Here is a 20,599-nt window from a genome sequence, read left to right as displayed (position 1 = left end):
AGGCGCTCGTTGCCCCTCGGCTTTTTGGGTGGGGCTTTTTCTCGGCGCAATGTTGTCAACGGACGGCAGATGGCCCGACGAGTTGAGTCTCGCCGGCGAATAGCGAACGGTCTCGTCAGCCAAGTGCTTGTGCGGCTGTTCACGATAATTGCTTGGCCTCTGCTGGACAGCAAATACTGGAAGCCCAACACAACGCAACATTCGCACGAGTACATTGCCTCGAGACTTGTGCAGCAGCAGACGTGGACTGCATCGCTACCTGTCACCACATAACGAGGCCCTCGAAGCGGGCCGGGCGCTTGCATCTGCCCCGACCCTGGTGGAGATCGCCTGGTCTCCCACACCCCCTGATAGCACTTGCATTCCACCCATCCGCTCATTCGCCCTCGTTCATCGACTTGCCCCTCTTTACTTTCTCGCCCGTTGTACGGTTACATTGGTATGGCGGCTGCCGATCTTGGTTCTCCAAATGCTGCGAATACCTACGCGTTGCCTCGCACACTCAGGGACAGACCCCTGGCCATGCCCCTCCCCGCCATCTTTTTTTGAACTACGAATACCGTGCCATACCAGTATGGGCAGGTCACCATACCTACCTTTGGTCCAGACATGTAGTGGGCCAGTGGCAGCCGTTGCCGCCGACGAAAGCTGTTAATGATGTTGTGGTATATTAGTTACGGCTGCCCGCTTACACAATGGAACCTGTGGCAGCTTTTCCTCCCATACGCTTCATCTTATACATTTGTAAGACGAAGGTTTTTTCCTTTCTTTTTCGTCCTCTATTTCCTCGGGTTTCTCTTAAGGTTCGGTTTCCTTGGTCCCGTCTTATTTTCTGCATTGGATTTCGAGTCGTTATTCCATCTCCAGAACGAGCACAACCACTCATAGTCAACGTCCTACCGAGCCATCAACTCCGCCTCACCAGTACCTACGCAGAAACAATCGACATGCATTGCCAAACATTCTTGTTGCCGGCTCTGGCATCTCTTGCTTTTGCTGCGCCAGCCTACCCCACGTTGAACCTTCAGGCCGCGCTGCCGGGCTCTATTGAGCACATGTCTGAGTACTTTAACATGCTCGCAACCAAGGTCCAGGCCACCCGGTATCTTTCTGCCGCACCGGTCTGCGATTTATCTGTCGCTAATCTGCCCGAATGTGAGCGATGCAACCCAACTTTGGGGATTGGCTTATACTGATATACCTTCAGCCGCCATCGAGTCTCTTGGGGGACCCGGAAAGGGCATGTCCCTGGCACACATCGCCATCGGCCGCGGTACACAAAACTACACCTGCGACACCAGCAACGCAACAGCGGTGCCCGTCGCTACCGGTGCCATCGCCACGCTCTTCAACGCTAGCTGCGTCGGCTCCTTGTACCCAGACCTGCTCGACAAGCTGCCTATAGTTGCCATGGACTTCAACCTCACTGAGCAGGAGGTGGTGAACCACCGCCTCGGCCCAAGCAACCTCGCCATCTCGGGTCATCACCTCTTCACAGACGCTGGGGTGCCGCTCTTCATCCTCGAAACAGATGGATCGCCTATAGGTGATTCATACTGCTCCAAGAATGCGTCCATGCCGGCACCTCTCACAGCGCAAACGGGCCAGCACGGCGAGGCGGCTGTTGCGTGGCTTAGGCTGAAGACCGTAAAACCCAGTACCGGAAATATCCAAGAGGTCTACAGGATACACACCGTCGGCGGCAGCGCTCCGGTCTCATGCAAGGACCAGCCTGCAGCTTTCGAGATACAATATGCTACACAGTAAGTAAAACGGGCTTTTGTGCAACTACTCCAATACTGACTACTGCAGATACTGGTTCTACTCTGGCACCTCTCAAGAGATCGTCAAATCTTCAACACCTTGATGGGAACAGCTACGGAGGGCAGTATTGTTGTGCTTAATGGCGTTAGGGTGCTCGGGTTCCGAGATATTTGTATCCGTTCTCTTCGATTCGATATACCATCATGTAACCTACGGCAATGATCATCTTTTAGTAATTCTAGCCTGTGGCTAAAGAGTGAGACGGCCAGTTATTTGGTCACCAGATAGAATTGATAACATAGGCGTGCCTACTGAGTACTTGCGTGTTTTCAGGTGTAATGATCCACGAACGTGGCTAGATTTCAGATAGGCTACTACTGGTGAACCATAAATCCCTAGGGTGTAGTACAATGTATGTACTAGAAAGTCATGTAACAGAAACCATCTACACCAAATCAGGATATCTATCCTGGTATCCACGGGGTCGAGTAAAGCTGAGTGTCAATTTGCTTCAGAGTGCGTGGGGTAGATGGATAGAAGACTGAGGACAGAGCACATTGATTGCCGTATCTTATTTATTTTTTGTAGGTACCTAGAGAAAATAATAAACCTGGTCATGACTGATGTATAGTAGGACAGTAAGAAGTGCTACGAGTAAAACGAGGCCGGATGGATCCAACCAAAAGTGAGTGGGAGAAATTGAATTCACGACCACAGACAGATCTGGACCTACCTACCTAATGTAGTTGACGTTAGCAAGCGCCGCAAGTACCTTGCCAAACACAGCCACCTGCCAAAAATCACATGCGTCCCCGCTTAAAGGCACCTCTAACGGATCGGCGCCCGGCGACATGCCGGACTGAGGTTTTTGATGCTGGCCAATCATAGGACCCTTTTCCCCCACTGAAATGGGTCTGCCAGCAACCTGCTGCTGCTGTGACTTCATTTCACAGTGGACCTGGTACATTTTAACCTACGTACCTATCTATACCTGCACTGAGGATCCCGAACGTGCCTCACGACTCTTATTTTTCCCACCCTCCTTGCCTTTCCTTTCAACCAACACCAGACCTCGAATTAGCATATCGCCAAGCGGAAAATGCTGTAAAACTGAGTGAGAATGCTCCATTGCACTGCGCAACTTGGTATACATCAGACAGCATCACTATAGCTATAGCCAAAGCCACCCCATTCGCTATGACTTGATTTCAACGACTTGACGATTGACGATACCATTCCGACTACTACCACAGCGACCACGACTCTTCTCAACGCCATCCACAACTCCTCTCAACTGTGATTCAAAGTTCGGCCCGCTAAATAGGCATATAACGTTCTGAGAAATCAACGGTGTCTCACCGACTGAGCCTCCAACTTACCGAACTACCGAGCCACAAACCCCCTCCCAAACCTCAACGAAGCTTTGCGATCCGATCAACGCTTCCCTACGCATTCCATCAATGCTGGGATACATCCGCGATAGCCATGCCTAGCCGGGATTCTGTCTCTTCCGACATGCCCAGAAAGCGACGCAGGCTTCGCTCCCAGGGCTCCATGGCCTCAGATCCGATGCTGCCCACTTGGCCGCCCGCAAAGGTCCCAGTTGAAATATTTGACGAAATCACCACATATCTGTCTCGGTCAGACGTTAAGAATCTCCGTCTGGTTAATCATGAGTTTGATCGAATGGTCTCGGCGAAGTATTTTCGTAATGTCGTGGTTCCCTTCCGCTCGGAGATGTACCAGGCCATGAAACAGAAGGCGTCTCTGGAGGACGACGACAATGAGCAGGCGCAGCCGGGCAAAGATACGCTCTTTTCGAGTGGCATGCGTATTTTCCAATCTTTTGGCGACCATATTCTGCGTTTCGCCCTATCCCTCGAGATCGACGAGGAGAGCCTTGCGTACCCACCCATTAAGCCTACCCAGAAGGCCATTACCTCGTACTGGGGCATCTACCGATGGCCTCATGAGTCCTACCTGCGATACACAGAACTTGAGGGACTGGAACAGACTGCCGACGAGACAGCTTCTATGAAGGAGGCCCTGAGTTGTCTGGTTCAGGTTCAGGAACTTGGACTGTGTTGCGACGCAGGACTGGGCTACCTCTTGGGCCCTGATCAGCAGTTGGAGAGCCCGCCGTTACCGCATCCCGTCTTTGGCCTTCGCAACTTGCGGTACCGAACGCTGCAGCAACGCCTAGCCCGAGCTGATTCGGACGCTATGAACGCGCGTAAACTCGCCTTCGAAAGTCCCCGAGATTTCAAGTATACCGTTCTTGAATCAATGGTCAGGAATGCCGGATACACGCAGGACCAATCCAGGGACGCTATCGTGATGCTCTTAAGCACCGAGAACGTCTCCTTGACAAGTATCGACTTCGATGAGCGTACCGCGGCAGCGGCCGCCGCTCTGGCCAACCCTGAGAGCCAGGGTACCAACCGTGTCGCCCTGCACCACGTCAATGCTGCCCCTAATCAGGAGCACGATAACAACTTCACGCGGACTATGGTAGCGGCACTTAACGATACGGCTGTGGGTCACCCACTTCAGCCCAGAAACTTGACAAGAGGGCAGAAGGAGATGTTATTGGAGTTAGAGTGGGCACACCGAGCTCTCATTCAATCATACGTGATTGCGCTCATTGATAACGCTCGGCTGAATAGTTTCAACTCGCTGACAACACTAACGATTGCCAAAATACCCAGCAGTCACATCTTCATGTTCCAGAGACCCGACTTTTGGCGGAGCTTGCCCAACCTAACAAACGTCGCTCTGGCCGTTATCGCCGATTGGCGCCAAGTAGCCAAGGTGGCGCCTGGCTGCGTCGAGGATACCTTCGTATCTCCCGTGGATTCTGTTGCCAAAGTTCATCGCTTGCTCCGGGATCACGTCGCAAAGCAACAGAACATCAAGTTTCTCCATTTCGAGTGGATCTGCGGCGGCGAGTTTGCACCCGGCATGACTCAGCGCAACCTCTATGTGCTTCCAGCTCCGCTTTGCTCGCCTGAGCAGATGGTACACCCCGAAACCGCAATATCGCCAGGCGTATTACTATCACTGCCGCACGTCAAACACCTCTCGCTGAAGAACTGCTATGCTACACCCCACGTCTTCCTCCAGGCACTCCGGACGATGGCACAGCATTCGTTACAGAAACTCGAATTAGAAAGCGTATCTCTCACAGGTTCGCCCACACGGGACCAAGGCCACGTGAATGCTGTGTTCCATCCACATGCCCATGTTGTTGGGGCGGCCGTTCAAATCCAGGTACAGGCTCAAGTTACTCAACAGGCAGCTCAACAGCAACCGCCCGCATTGCCACCCGCCCCTCTTCAACCGCAAGCCAATTTGCTCCCGGCTCTGGTCTCCAATCAAGCGGGCGCAGTGGTGCCGCCGCCGCTCCAACATCATATGGGCATCGCAGGTGCCGGACTGCTTCAAGGCCCTCCTCCATTACCGCCGGCGAACCAAGTCCCTCACCCACTGCCGGATCCGATCCCTAACTGGAGCAGGATGCGGCTTAGACAGCCGAGACTGTTGTCGTGGGCTGGCATCCTTGATCGCCTTTCACCGGCGCTTTCAATCCAGGAGTTACTTGCCAGTCAAGGAGACGAAACAGACGGAAGCGATTGGGCAGATGATGCCGTGCAACGAGACGATGGTTTCTCTTTCATTCCGCGTCCGCATGGTCTCATCGGCGAGAAGACTTCCTTGATGCTTAACCACCTATCGCTTAGGTCGTGCGGCTACGTGCTTGTGGATGTGTCCTCTATCGACAACACTGGCATCCTGGGTGCACACTCTCCTAGGCAAGCGCCACAGGAGGTTATAGCGCGGCGCAGAGAGCTGGCGCCTTTCATGCAGGTGTGCACCGATAGACTGGCAGCCAAGATCACTAACCACTTGACGAGCCAGGAGCACTTCAATCTGGCCACTGCGTTTGGCGTGGATACGGAGTGGGCCAGTGTGTATAACGAAGCAGTCATCGAAGCTGCCAAGACAGACGGCATCATGCATCCTGGTAGAGGACGCTTCAGTGGAACAATTACCAAGTCGGCGCAGCAGGGCTGAGTCTGCGTGATAGACATGGTTGTATAATGAAAAGTTGTATGTATAATGATGCTTGGAAGTGCATTTCCATGGGTTGTTGGTAACTTACCTGCCCCTTCGGCGTTTGGACTACGATACCATGGGAGGACTATTGCGAATGGGAATATGGCAAGACGTTGAAGTGGGCATGTTGTCGGATGTATACTACCGGACTGATACCAGATGTAAGACGGAGACAGGCAGCTTCACCTCATCACCGGGTACGGATGACTCGGGGTTCCCCAAAATTGTTGACCAGAATTGAAAGCAATTTCCTCATATCCATTGACGCCAATCATGATGTAACTAGGGCCGCCTAGGAGAATCATTTTTGCATGTTTGTTTATTGGTGGCCCATGCAGACCGTTGCGTGTGAGTTCGCATGCCAATCCCTAAATGCCATGAGACCATAGGCTTCCTGTACACCAGCATATGAAAAGCCGCAAAGTTTTATTTTTAGTTGATCCACGCTTCCATCAACCCAAGACCTCCCAGGTGTTCCGCGTTTCCACACTTCGCAACGCCCCCACGTCATGAACCGCACAAAAATCGAAGACCATCTACTGAAAGAGTTCGTTTATGCGGCGGTGATGGCCTGGCGGACGCGGGCACCACGCTGGCGGGAGTTCAGGCGAACCTCCTCGCGGCCGGCGACGGCATCAGACTTCTGGACGACCTCCTCGCCCTCGGTGAGGATAAGCTCGATGTGGCAGGGGTTGGACATGTAGGGGTTGATCTGTGGCTGTCAGTGACGCTCTGGGGTGGGTTGACTAGGGGTGGAGGACATACACGACCGTGGGCACGGTATGTGCGTCTCCGTTGCTTGGGAGCCTGGTTGACTTGGATGTGCTTGACAACCAGGTTGCCAGTGTCGAGACCCTTGGCATCGGCGTTGGACTCGGCGTTCTTGAGGAGGCCGAGAAGGAACTCGGCGGACTTGACGGGCCAGCGGGCCTTGGAGACACCGAAGGCCTTGCCCTGGGCGGTGCGGCCGATGGAGCCGGCGTAGCGGCGGAAGGGAACAGCCTCCTTCTTCTCGGTGACGTTCTCGAGGAAGGTGACGGCGCGCTGGAGCTTCCAGCCGTTGATGGCCTGGGCAGTCTCGCGGGTGTTCTTGAAGGACACGCGGAGGTAGGCGCCGCGGGCGCGGGCCGACTTCGCGGGGGCGATCTCGTGAGCAGCGTAACGAACCTGAGGACGGATGTGTCAGTCTCTAGGTCTCAAGACCGTATTCCCGCCCCAACACTCCAGAATGCCTATCGTGTGCTGTGATCGATTTTACATGTTACGAAACTTGGTGGTTTTGCTCTCATCGACGAGGGGCTTTCTTCGGCGGCGATTGCGTGCGTATCTCTCGTCGGTTCACAAATTCCTCCCCTCGTGGGACATCACAAAATGGGGAGCGGCGCGCAACTTACCATCTTGATCGTTGGGTGCGGTGATGGTTTCGGGGCGTCGGTGGTCGTCGTGGACTGGGCTGGCTGTCAGAGTGAGGTTAGAAGAAAATCACAACTTTCAGTGACCCTAGCCCTCCTGCGCGCGGGTTGGCTCTCGCTTGCGGATCGGGCAACGGCAGGGGGGTCGGCCTTAGGGCTCCGCAACCCTACGGGGTAAGAAACAGCGGTTCTTGGACCAAACAGACCGGAGAAGAAAGGGGGAAAATGCCGAGGGGGGGGTCAGATGCACTTACGACTGGGAGTGGTGTAAAAAGCCGTGATAATTGCTTCTTTCCAAGTTAGTATCGCATCAAGCTTGCTGGTTGTCTGGGGAGTAAAAAATTGTCGATAACCCGTCTCCTTCAAATTGACAGTTTCGGCGCACCGCCTATTCCTAGTGCACCGACACCGACACCCACATCTATCGGGTCCCAGTCTTTTTGGCAGCGGGGTTATCTAATCTCTGGAAAAAAATCCAGTCGGAAAACGGCATTTCTGTCGTTCCGCCGCGCCCAATCACGAACCAATCACCCCACAATCTCTCTGCATGTTCCTGGTCAGTGCATCTTTTTGGAGCTCCCAGAAAAAAAGTCCGACGAAAAATTTCAATCTCCCAGCCAAAGTGTATATCCAGTGTTCAACCCGCCACCAAGAGGATTACCACTTGCGCCTCTGACACCCCCCAATTCGACTTTTCACAACGTGGGAGCTGCCTGTTCTGACCCAATTCACCGTCCCCATCTACAAAAACTCTCAACAATACCTTCCGAATAAATAATCAGACATGGCTCCCTTCGTGCCTCGTGGCGGTGGTCGCGGCGCTCCCCGCGGAGCTGGTGGCCGCGGTGGTGGCCGTGGAGGCTTTGGCGGCGGTGACCGTGGTGGCCGTGGCGGCTTCGGCGGTGATCGCGGTCGCGGAGGCTTCGGCGGACGTGGCGGTGGTCGCGGTGAGCTTTGAGAACAAAACGCTGGCGATATGCGAACTTGTGTACTGATGAACCTTCAGGTGGTGGTCGCGGTGGTGCTCGTGGCCGTGGAGGCATTGACAAGCGCGGCGGCAGGGGTGGCGGCCGTGGAGGCGGCAAGCCTGGTCAGAAGGGCGGCCAGAAGGTCATTGTGGTATGTTGACCGGTTTCCATTTTGCCTCTGAAGAATAACATTGACTGACAACCCCAGGAACCCCACCGTCACGAGGGTATCTTCGTCGTCCGCGGCAAGGAGGATGCCATTGCAACCCGCAACATCGTACCTGGCGAGTCCGTCTACGGCGAGAAGCGCGTTTCGGTCGATGACAGCGTCCAAAACGAGGACGGCACCACCACAACCACCAAGGTCGAGTACCGCGTATGGAACCCTTTCCGTAGTAAGCTGGCTGCTGCCGTCATCGGTGGTCTTGAGAAGCTCTACTTCGGACCCGGCTCCAAGGTCCTCTACCTCGGTGGTGCGTCCGGTACCTCCGTCTCCCACGTTGCCGATATTGTCGGTCCCACCGGCTTCGTCTACGCCGTCGAATTCTCGCCTCGCTCCGGCCGTGATCTGATCGGCATGGCTGCCAAGCGTACCAACGTCGTCCCCATCGTCGAGGATGCTCGTCAGCCTCTCAAGTACCGCATGCTCATGCCTATGGTCGATGCCATCTTCGCCGACGTCGCTCAGCCCGACCAGGCCCGTATCGTCGCTATGAACGCCCACCAGTTCCTCAAGGTCGGCGGCGGCATCCTCATCTCTATCAAGGCCAACTGTATCGACAGTACTGCCCCGGCTCACAAGGTCTTCGCCATGGAGGTTGAGAAGCTGAGAGCGGAGCGCATCACGCCCAAGGAGCAGCTTACGCTAGGTTGGTGAACCCCATTAAATTCCCCCCACGCCGACATGAAGGCTAACAACCCGCAGAACCCTTCGAGCGTGACCACTGCCTGGTCGCTGCCGAGTACTCGCGCTACTCGAAATAAGGTGTGAAGACATAGGAGACGATGAAGGACTGGGGTGAAAAACTATGTGTTGTGCGTGATAGAGTGGGGGTGTGTGAGCGGTTGAATCTGTACATTTGCGAGATTCCCACGAGATTTGACTTTTTCTTCTATGGGTACGGTCGGTCGGACTTCATCTGGACAGGCGTTAGGAATTTAGGACTGGTCTAGTTCAGAACTTGCATGTTAACCCTTATGGGTGTCAAGAAGTCCTCTGCGGTGAAAATGGCATGTTTAATGCGGGCTTGTAGACTTAAACAGTAGTAGTTGTTTGTGTATTGGTCTGCATCGGATGTGTCGGTGATGCAAATGTTGGGTCCCCCCACCCCCATACTTATTCTGACATACCCAGATCTAGTTACACAGCCTCCCACGACTTCACTCAATCTTGTCGAGAAGGCCTAACTCAGTTGCGGAATCTCCCCACACTGCCGGCACTGCCGGCACTGTCGGTCCACCAAGACGCGTACCGCCGCCGGCCCATAACCCCAGCTCAGGATGCACCGTGACCGGCGTCGACATGGCTGCCGTTGCCAACACGCTCTGCTGTTGCCGCCGTCCCTCCTGCAACACACGATCCATTCTCCACCGATCCTCATAACACCCGTACTCCACGGGATCCCGCACAATATAGACGACCCGCTCCTGCTCTGGCTGCCAGTCCATCGGCTCCGCGGGCCCTCCAGCACCAACACTATCGGCCCACAACTCAACGGCGGCACGCTGCTGGTCAAGCATAGAAAGTAGATAATGTCGGAATCGGAAATTCTTCAAAGTCGTGTCGCGGGGAGACAGCTGGGCTGACGTGGAGGAACCTCCGGGAAAGACTATTGAAGACCTTAGAGGGACGCACCTCTCTGGGTTGGAGCATCTGTCGCGGCTGATGGCGACGCCCGTATTTTTGATGCTGTCTATGTGGGCGGTTGTGCAAGTGAGTGGTGGAGTCTTTGGTGAGGCTGGGGGTGTGGGCAGCACGGTGAAGTCGCCGTCCGTATTCATCTCAATGACGGTGCGGCGAGTGTGCCTGTCGTGGCGTTGCTTTCTCGAGGGCTTGTACGGTACGGACGAGCTCCGGCATCCCCTGGCTGGTTTTCTGTCTTTTCGTGACCGGTGTTGATGGTGCGTTTCGTCGACAGCGTGGCTCTCGGCGAGGATGAGAGTCGGCTCAAAGTTTTCTTGGCGGTGCTTATGCGGTCTCTTGCCTGGTCTGGTTCTCCGCGGCATCGTGGCGTGTTTCGAGATGAAGCTTGAGGGGAGCGACTGTATGGGAACTCGCCTTTGAGTTCCAAGGTGCCGAGGCTTCGACGACAATCCGGGTTCGGTTCATGGGGCTGAAGGTGCTTGTGAATACTCTCTGGTGCTGATGAAATGGAGACTGTTGTATTTTGAGCAGAATGAGTAAATCATGGCGGAACCATTCTCTAGGCCTCATCTCGTAGAGGGTGCCAAGAGACACAGTCAGGAGTATTCTAGCTGTGGACCTCTTTCTCACCCCCCAACAAAGATAGAAGGAGCCAGTGCTCGTACCTCATTCGGTCTATCAATATTCGAGAGATAGTAAAGACTGCTATGTGACGAGAACATACGCGTCGCTGTGTTTTGAGGTTGTTGTTGGTCTGCTTCAGCTTGAAAACCCTGATGTGAAGGCTAACATTGACGCGAGACAATGAGATAATGGGACATTGTCGAACACCACAAAAATATTTTTATCTTTTGTTTTCACACAGAACGTACAGACATATATAGAAACTTCGATCTACTCATCCACGACCTATATCTCAAAGGAGAGTGAACTAACCTCCATCTGGAAGCTCCTAATGACCACTGACAATGGATGGATCGGGAATAGGCTAAAAGAAAAAAGAGCTTGAAGCATTTGGAAGTGGCAGGATATAGATTGCTGTCGTAGCTTACTGGAGGTTGTACCATAACCTCGTTGCAAACACTACCGCGCACCAGAGTAACGGCAAGGAGCAGGCTCTTACTAATGCTACTACTATTCAGAAGAATGTCTTATTTTTGCCAACATCACTCAAAGTATTAGTGCCATAGCAGATCGACCATTCCATGAAGAACTCATTGTCTATAATAATGTTTTGCTTGCGGTGACACCAGAACCCTCTAGAGACTTCATCAATCTTCTGAACGTCTGACGCGGAAGGCCTTGTGTCTGAAACACTCGGTTTCAGACTTTACACCCTTATTCACCATAGCCATGAAAGCGACGTCGATGGTGGGCTGTCATTCAACCCCTCAGCCTGAGCAGATCATACGAGCCGTCTCCTGGAGCAATCCATCTCGGTATATATGAACATGATCACCCAAGCTCAGAGGTACATCACTTTGCTAGCAAGTGGCGTTCAGAGGCGTCGCCTTTCCGCGAAGTTTCCTTGGTGGCGCTCGCCCTCGTCGAGATGTGAATCTTCCTACTTCCCGAAAAGACGCTTCAATATAGTTTTCCCATGCATCAGTATTATCATGCAGAAGCGCTTCGGTTGTGAGGGCTTGATGAGGAAGTTAGTTGAGCAGTACCAAGACATTATAGGAAAAATATCGTACGGCACCCAAAGACGACGAATCGAGAGGTTGAACGACATCGGACCTTGGTGGCTTAGGAGATGGGACTGCTCCCGAAACATGTTAGCCACACCTTTCTTGCTATCTGGGCCAAGCCGCTAGACCCCGGGCGCTCCTCCGCAGTCTAGCCTGACTTGCCCTGTTACCATATTGGTTCTCTCAAGAGCGAGATGCATTGGACTATCGCGTATGAGTATATTTGACTTCGGTTGGCTGGCACTACTGTATGAAACCAATAAAACAGCTCGTTAAAGTCGCAAACCCATGGCGAGGAAGAAGCACGCGCTCCATTTGTGAGATAGAATTCCCAGACTCGATTAGAGTAGCAAGAATACGCATACCTATAGGCAGTGAAACCAGTCGTGTTTTCCTATGAAAGGCAGCAGGCTGGTGGAACTGGGAAGGGGAATCTGTGGAGCTAAGCTGAAAGCCAAGAGCCGATTTATTGCATATTTGACGCAGATGCCGTCGATACCCACCTACCCAGCGAACATCAGAACTGACATCTTCATGATCCTGTTTCCGGCACCGTTTGGCCGCCGGTCCGTTGCGTCACTGAAAACGTGGTATTTCGCAACGGCCAACATTATTAGCCAAAAGATGAACCTGGGTTCTAATGACAAGTTAAGTTGCTGGTGATCAACAAGGGTGTTTGCACGGCGCATGGGTGCAGGGGATAAATGAACTAAGGGTGTGTCCCGTAAGTCTCCGTGCATAGTAGGTAGGCCAGAAAGACCGGCGTGTTTTGGCTTGGGAAGCGTGTGGCTGCCGTATTCCGGGAAGACATGTCTTTGAGCCGACCATCCGGTAATAGCCACCCCACTTTCCCCGTCTTGGTAAGCTTGAATGGTGGCTGTCTCCACTTGTAATGGTACTCCGGCCATGAACTAATGCCAAATCCTTTTCTTTGACTGCTTCGCTCCTATCATCTCATGTGTCTGCCTCCCCGGACTTTGCCTGCTTCATGCCCCTCATCACTGGGCAGTGCTTTGCAGCTAATCGTCATCAGAGCCTATCCAAGGCCGCCAAAAAGTATCTTGTCACGGCCTTTCCATCCAGTCTGGGTGCAGCACAGCTTCCGCCCAGTATCGCTGATGCTGTCCGTATCTACACTTGATCCGAATCCAGGTAGTTTAAGATTCGATTGCGACGTAACGCAACATTCAGGTATTTTCCAAGTCGAGAACCCAATTTTCCAGCATCCGCCCGCCCGTCATCTTCGAAGACGGCAGCTGATGGCGGTGCTGTTCACGTGACCGACAACGGCATCGCGCTTCCGGCCTGGTTAAGAGTCACTGATTGTATGGCCGTCCCTACGCCATTCAATCGACCGCCAGCACGGTGTTGGCTCTATGCTGCAAACTAAGCGATTGCTCTTCAAAATGGGCCTAGTCTGACAATTCGAGATCAGAGAGCACATATGTTGACCGCTTCGGCTACCGCTATGGAACCGGCGTATCAGCCGGGATGGTGAGAAGAAACGGCCGCCTTAACTACCGCAAGCACTCGGCAGATTGAAGGTTAGCCAGTAGATAGGCTAACGGAACGGGGTATCGCGGCCGCTGGGATGGGCATAGTGTGCTAGCAGGAACAGGGATCTAATAGTAGCAAAAGCAGGGGCTCGTCCTTACGTAAGCAGCAAGCTCAGTGGGTAGGTAGGAGATAATTGGTGGGTAGTCTGACCGCCTTCTCAGGTAAGATTAGTGCGGCTGATACACGCTAGCTACTACTAGCTAGCCTACCTACTAGCTAACCTTCGATCTGCCGAGTGCTTACGGTAGCTGCCGCTCGGCCTATAGAGTAGCGTGTGCTTCAGATAGCTCCGTGCAACGTACTCTATCGAGGCAGCCGTACCAACGGCTCGTTTCCGGCATCACCATTAGAGGACTGCAGTTGAAGTTTGTCACCATGATCCTTCTGTTCGACAATAGCCCGAGATAAAATCCAATCAAGCGCTTTTCTCCCCAATCGACCCTGCCAGCTTGGGTTGAACCAGCGAGCATGAGCTGCTTCGCTGCTGACAAGACAGAACATGGCAATCTGCAGCCCTCGATCTCTGCTCTGCAGTGACTTGACAAGGGTTTCACCAAGAGGAGTGAAATCGACGGTTCTCTGGAATTTCTCGGTGGCGCTGAGAAAAGTTCATCTAAATTCATAGATACAGTTTGGGCCAACCATCCCGTCGCTGCCGCCTTGACCTTGCCCTACCCGACCGAGCCCCTTGAGGATATTTACATTACCTACGTGACGGCAGGGCAATAGGCGCTTCCAGCCGATGATGATGAGCGGCATGCCCTAAGGACCCCAGAAATTGGACCTAAATTTTAGTGCCAAAAACGGCGTTGTTCGAAGTGTAGCCACCGTCTCACGAGCAACTGCCCCCAGGATTACCCTTGAAACGGCGCACGCCGGTGAACATGGGGCAAAGCCCCCCATCCTGGAGTCCCCAGGTTCGTCTGACCCCGCGCTAAGCTGGAGCCAAGTCCTTCACTTTGCCCGTTCCAGCGTACCTAACCAAGGTAGACGATCCTCAATTTTCTGCCCTCTTTTGGGCGGACATGGCGGCCTCGGTCAATTTCCAACATTGTCTAGGTATCTTCATAACTTCTCCCCCGCCTTCCATTCACATTGGTACCTGCGAAGCTCTATGTAGGTACTCCGACATGGAACGCACTTAGGACAGCATCTTGACCTATCCTGGTCTACACCACCCTCTCCCCCCTGGTATGAGCCATGCGGTAGTCAAGGGCCCGACGAAGTTGATGACTGGCTCCGCTCTTTTCCCCTCTAATATCTTCCTACATTTTGCTGTTATTGCCGCTGCTTTTGGTTCTGTTTTTCTTTGCCTCTTTGAATCATGTTAAGTCTCATTGCTCGACTATCCGGTTCCTGGGTTCCGGTTACGCACAACGGCTTGCGCTCTCTCGTGGATCATCTGGGCCAAGAGTCAGCCTAGATTCTTGGGGGAGAGTTGACGCAGCACGCAGACACTGCCTGTGCTGGCAACACCTCTTCATACCGTTGAGTATCGGACCTTTTTGTTGTCAACATTGAACTAGTAATTCTCGCCGAGGGAGAACAACGTTGTCGAACATCCGGACACAAGCGAAATATTCAGAGCAGGGCCCCTGGGCGCCGTCATCGACAATCAATTTCTCCCGTTTCACTGGCCGCCGGTGGGCGTCGAGGTATACGACAGTCGTTTCCTGTTGTCTCGAATCGATCCTACAGGGTTGCCGGCTACACAACGGCCTTCAACTATACTGGACTATATATCGTCACACACTTAGTCACCATGAGCGCGCTCGAAGAAAAGACAAACTTGGATAAGGGGGACCTCGACTTGTTTAGTATCATCGAACGGATATGTTCGGTGCTGTCCCTGATAGGATGCGTTTTCATCATCGTCACATTCTGCTCGTCGAGAGCGTTTCACAAGCCCATCAACCGGCTAGCATTCTTTGCGTCCTTTGGCAACATGATGTCAAACGTCGGGACCCTCATGGCTAGGTCATATATCGGCTTCCCTGATTCCCCGGGCTGCCAACTTCAGGCTTTCCTTATACAAATGTGAGCATGTCTGACGTCTGTCCAAGCCACAGCTAACACCTTGCAGGTTCATGCCTGCGGATGCATTTTGGACGCTTGCCATGGCCATCAATGTATACCTAACCTTTTACTACAAATTTGATGCCGAACGACTACGAAGAATGGAGATAACTTACCTAGTCTGCTGTTATGGCATCCCGTTCGTTCCCGCATTGGTGTACATTTTCATCAAAAACGATAACGGACAGAGGGTTTACGGCAATGCGACGCTGTGGTGCTGGATCACCCCCCAATGGGATATATGGCGTATTATAACGTTTTACGGACCCGTCTGGTATGCATTCCCCTAGAACAGCGATGCCATCACTGACTTGCCTAGGATTGCAATTTTGATCACCTTCTTCATCTACATCCGCGCCGGTGGAGAGATCTACCAGAAACGCAAACAGCTTCACAACTTTAGCTCCTCAGACCCCGACCGACGACATTCGTTCCATGATGTGCTCGCTTCGATAAAGATGACAGAGGTTTACATCACCTCGGAGGTGACAGTGGACCAACCTCAGGGCTCCATCGGTTTGGGGCCGATGGGAAGCCGTGGATCAGAAGTCGGAACAGCTCCACGGATGCCCAGCGCCGCCTACTCTGTCACCATCTCTGCCAACCACAACCGCAACGAACCGCACATTGACGTCGTTCTGCCCGTCGAAAGCAGCGCTGTCGAAGTATTTGCCCAGCGTCCTATAAACTCGGCTCGCATGCGTAACCGCGAGCTCAACAACGCTGCATGGTCGTACACCAAGTGCTCCATCCTCTTTTTCACAGTCATACTCATCATTTGGGTCCCATCGAGCGCCAACCGCGTTTACTCGGTCATTTACACCAAACAGTCCTCGACCCCGCTTGAGTACATGAGCGCCTTTGTCCTCCCACTTCAAGGGTTCTGTAACGCACTTATTTACGTCGTGACCTCACGGAAGGCCTGCAAGATCGTGTGGTCCGACATCAAGTATGCGTCTCGACGGACAGACGTCACAGAGATCATAGGCACTTTTCGCCACAGCAATTCGTTTAAGATATCGCGCCAGAATCGAAGAACAAAAAACTACGAGAGTGGGAGCATAACTGAGCTCACGAACAGTCGACCAAACTCTAACCGGCAAGCTTCACGGGCATAGACGAGATTGCACGCGTACCATGATGGCACAACATTTTCTGGTGGATGATACCCGGTGGCATGCGAATGTATTTAAGGGGCCCGGTCGCGTTGATAGATTCATGTCCACTCTTGCAAGGAGGTACCTGCTGTTTATATTTATCCCTTTGGCTCTGCAAAATCAGTTTCATTCTTCCATCAGATGGGTTGCTATTTACCGCATCGTACATTATCTGAATTGCTCCGCCTCCGCCGCCGCCTGGAACTGGTGTACAAATACTGAACTGCCTCAGAATATAGTTTATATGAGTCATTTCGTTAGGTGCCTACTCCACTCAAAAGTAAGCAGCTCACGTCAAGTGGTGGCGCCAGTGTTGGTTGGTGAGATAGAGTGATAATAGAACGGGACACACCAACGTTCACTCTCGTTTTGTCTCGAGAGGAGGACGTGTTTCTGCTTTGTCCCTGCGTCTCTTTCCTTTGGGGCTTCCACGCTTACGCTTACCCGGTTTTGTCGTTCCCCAACCATTGGCACTCAGCAGCGCCAGCAGGCGACAGCGGATTTGCCAGGGTATGATGTCTGCAAGGACGCGTCCGTCTATGCCATTTTCCTTGACGATTTCCCGCGCCAACTCCGTGTGCGACAGCCGTCTACTGCGTGGCGGTTGGGCGGGGGATCGGGAGCGACCAGGAGCTCGCAGGATTCATCCCGCTGGCCCTTTTTTGGAACCAATGCTGCCAATCTCTAATCAATAGTAGGGCGCAAGGTTAGAAACTTTGTTGATAGCTCCAGTCACCCACCATTTCGTGCCGGGTCAATATGGCAGACCCAATTAACCCTTTTCCTCTCCATATTCCCGGTGCTGTATGTGGGTTTCCTAGAGAAAAAGGTCCTGCTGGAAGGAATAGCGTTGTAACAGTACTACCTAGGCAGCAGAGGCGAGCCTCAGGTTGCCTCCCGCATCTTACCGTAGACACTGGTTAAATCGAATAACCGCTAGTGGACGAGCTAGCTGATATTAGCTAGCGTATATCCACTACGCTAAGCCTAAAATAGAAGGCAGTCAACCCACCTATCCACCCACTTACCTATCCACCCATTTACTTGCCAGCCAGCCCATCTATAGTTAACTTTACTAACCCATTAACCTACCACAATATTCACAATGCCCGACCGCCTGCCGCTAGGTGAAGTCAACCTAAATACACTACTGTTACGCAAGAAAATAGGTAAAACGCCTACGCCTATTATTAAGTAATAATATACACTAACAAAGCTAATTTAACAGGTTAAATAGTTATATTCTTAGTAAAAGAAAATAGAGGTATTAACTTACCTTAAGTACTACTACTACCTAATTAATCTATTAAAGTAACTATAATAGTAACAGGCTAGTAATACCTATCTTAACCTAGCTAACAGCCTCTGCTGCCTAACCTATTAAGAGGCTGCTACTTACTTTAAGATACCCCTTATAATAGTTATTTAGTAGTACTAATAATAAGATACTATTAACCTAACTATATCTATATATTATAATAGATAACTAAAGTAGCCTAAAATAGAGGCTAAACTTTATAGCTACTTTTAGTAATAATAAGCCTATAATAAGGTTATTACTACTTAATAGTTTAAGCAGGAGGCCTAAGCCCTTTTTACTACTATATACCCTAACGCCTTTATAGCTAGTAACCTACTAACCTACACTTACCCCTTCTAATTCTCTATAGGTTAGTTTATTAGCTTTTATATATAATAAGGTATTTTATACTACTAGCTTATAAAGTAAGCCTTAAAGTTACTTACTAAATACCTTATAATTATTACTAACTTCTTTTACTTTAACTAGCAGGTTAGTTAGCCTTTATTAGCCTACTAGCCTATTAGCAGCCTTTAATTTCCTCCTAACTATATTATTAACTTTAATAAGACCCCTATCCCTTTTAAATACCTTAATAGATTAACTTAGTTAGCTTAAGGGGCCTATACTATAGCTAGTAAAAGTAACTATAGTAGCTAAAGTAAGCAGTAAGCCACTTTAACCCTTTATATCTTTACTAATAGGATTTAATAGCTACTACCTAAGTTAATTTTTTACAGCTAGCTAAGTAGCTACCTTATAGCACGTAAGGGTAACTTATATAGTAATAAGGTAATAGTTAAGTATAATAATATAGCCTATAATAATAAATACCTCTTTAGGTAGTAGCTAACTAATAAATTCTTCCCTTTTATAGTAAGGTAAGAGTATCTATTAGTTATAGATATTACTACCTTTTATAAGACCCTTATAATACTATTATAACTTTATTCTTATTATGTTACCCCTAGCCTTATACTACTTAGTATAACCTCCCTCTTTTAACTAGAGAGTTAAAAGTGTATTTTGTATAGAGACTTGTATTTTTTTTAAAATACACTACTTATAAGGCTTAACTTTAAGTAATAAATTATATAATTAATATATAGTATAGATCTAAGAATTATTACAAGGGTTTCTTAATATACTTTCTATTTTTAGTAACTATATACTAATATATTTAAGTAAATATAACTTGTATTTATATTGTATTTTTCTCTAGACATAATACAATACATGTTAGTGTATATACTAAAAATAGACTTTTAAAAACTAGGATTTAAAAGCGGGGCTTTTACCTAAATAGGAAATAAAAATATAGTTAAATCTAGATTAATAATCTCAGCCTAATGTCTATTTTTATATAGTTTTCTATATACTATATAAGCTAATATATATATATATATCTTTTAGCTACACCTAAAAGTCCTTAACACTTGTATTAAATTTGTATTTTTTTTGTTAACTCTCTGCTTTTAACCTCTAGATACTGCTATTAATAAGCCCTTTAAGCAGTAGTTATCTAAAGTAACAGATAAATATATATAGTAAAAAGAGCAAGCTGCTGCCTACTAGCCTAGTAAGCCTATCTAGCTAATTTAACCTATCTAGCTAATTTAACCTATCTAGCCTAGCTAGCCTAGCTAGCCTATTAAGTAGTCTATATTAATAAAACGTATTATAGTTACCTATACTATTATAATAGCTACCTATTACCTAGCTAAAAGGGGTAATATAGTCTAGTAATCCTTTCTTTAGTATAAGATTAGTACTAATCTAGATAGGAGTAATATTAATAAGATTTAGATTAAGGACATACTAAATAAGAAGATATTATAAGATAGTTAGGATAACTTTAACTATAACGCCTATATAAAAAAGGAAATTAAGGAAGTAGCCTAAAAGATATCTAATAATAATATAAATAATAACTACTAAGAGTATATATCTCTAGCTAAAGACATCTATTAAGCTATTAAAGGTAGTTTAATAAGGCTATAGGAGATCTAGCAAGATGTAGAAGGATAAGAGGAAAGCTAATACGAATTCAAAGTCTGTTTGCTAGCCCTTACCACCTAATTTGCTTCTGACATACATGACTAACCCCTGCTTTTACCACTTCTAGACCCCTGCTTCTGCTAGCACACTATACCTATCACAGCAGCCACAATACCCCTTACCGTTAGCTTGCTCACTAGCGGTTATTCGATTTAACCAGTGTCTACAGTAGCTTTCATGCGGGAACCCCAAGCTTTTCTGCCCGGATGCTGGGGTACGTATCCAAGGCGGCCCCAGGCATACAATAATGCCCTCTACATAGCCGGAACCCCCCCCTCCCCCCCCGCGCGGGTGTCATGCCACATACTCAGCACAATATAAGGTCTCTAGAAGAAACACAGTATCATGCAGGTATCGAGTAGTTCCCTAGCTGATAATCAAATTTTGATCTCAACCATAGAGGTCAAGAGCGCCTTTTGAGATACTAAGGTGCTATGAACCTGACGTTGGCTAGGGGTGTCCTCGGCCTTGACTCTCGGATATGACCCTGCAGATTCCATCTGCCGTGTCTCTCGGATACAAGGGTGGATATTGTGCCTGTGCGAATGTAAGTACATAGGTAATCATGACGGACGAAGAAACCAGCCAAAAATCAGTCAATCCATCCGGGAGGCTCCTATCCGTGACCCTGGACCA

At 50.1% G+C, this 20,599-nt stretch overlaps 6 protein-coding genes across 6 annotated transcripts; 4 read left to right on the top strand and 2 right to left on the bottom strand.

The window, feature by feature from the left end:
• Nucleotides 1-947: 947 nt before the first annotated feature.
• GLRG_01263 (malate dehydrogenase) lies at nt 948-1,867 on the top strand (the record flags this gene model as incomplete). Its single annotated transcript, XM_008091948.1, has 3 exons — nt 948-1,155; nt 1,208-1,763; nt 1,813-1,867. The coding sequence occupies 3 exons, from the start codon at nt 948-950 to the stop codon at nt 1,865-1,867; spliced, it is 819 nt and encodes a 272-aa protein (XP_008090139.1).
• A 1,412-nt stretch (nt 1,868-3,279) lies between these two features.
• On the top strand, nt 3,280-5,838 carry GLRG_01262 (F-box domain-containing protein; the record flags this gene model as incomplete). Its single annotated transcript, XM_008091947.1, has 1 exon — nt 3,280-5,838. One exon carries the CDS (start codon nt 3,280-3,282, stop codon nt 5,836-5,838), a length of 2,559 nt encoding a protein of 852 aa, XP_008090138.1.
• A 595-nt stretch (nt 5,839-6,433) lies between these two features.
• Nucleotides 6,434-7,277, bottom strand: GLRG_01261 (ribosomal protein L22; the record flags this gene model as incomplete). Its single annotated transcript, XM_008091946.1, has 3 exons — nt 6,434-6,592; nt 6,646-7,047; nt 7,275-7,277. The coding sequence occupies 3 exons, from the start codon at nt 7,275-7,277 to the stop codon at nt 6,434-6,436; spliced, it is 564 nt and encodes a 187-aa protein (XP_008090137.1).
• Nucleotides 7,278-8,076: 799 nt separating this feature from the next.
• On the top strand, nt 8,077-9,244 carry GLRG_01260 (fibrillarin; the record flags this gene model as incomplete). The annotated part of the gene is made up of 4 exons (XM_008091945.1): nt 8,077-8,239; nt 8,299-8,411; nt 8,469-9,129; nt 9,186-9,244. 4 exons carry the CDS (start codon nt 8,077-8,079, stop codon nt 9,242-9,244), a joined length of 996 nt encoding a protein of 331 aa, XP_008090136.1.
• Nucleotides 9,245-9,640: 396 nt separating this feature from the next.
• GLRG_01259 (uncharacterized protein) lies at nt 9,641-10,486 on the bottom strand (the record flags this gene model as incomplete). Its single annotated transcript, XM_008091944.1, has 1 exon — nt 9,641-10,486. One exon carries the CDS (start codon nt 10,484-10,486, stop codon nt 9,641-9,643), a length of 846 nt encoding a protein of 281 aa, XP_008090135.1.
• Nucleotides 10,487-15,134: 4,648 nt separating this feature from the next.
• Nucleotides 15,135-16,566, top strand: GLRG_01258 (G-protein coupled receptor; the record flags this gene model as incomplete). Its single annotated transcript, XM_008091943.1, has 3 exons — nt 15,135-15,409; nt 15,456-15,722; nt 15,768-16,566. The coding sequence occupies 3 exons, from the start codon at nt 15,135-15,137 to the stop codon at nt 16,564-16,566; spliced, it is 1,341 nt and encodes a 446-aa protein (XP_008090134.1).
• Nucleotides 16,567-20,599: the final 4,033 nt, after the last annotated feature.

This window comes from Colletotrichum graminicola (assembly GCF_000149035.1).
Source record: "Colletotrichum graminicola M1.001 genomic scaffold supercont1.3, whole genome shotgun sequence".
Classification (NCBI taxonomy): Eukaryota; Fungi; Ascomycota; class Sordariomycetes; order Glomerellales; family Glomerellaceae; genus Colletotrichum; species Colletotrichum graminicola.
This window is presented reverse-complemented; position numbering and strand designations above follow the sequence as displayed.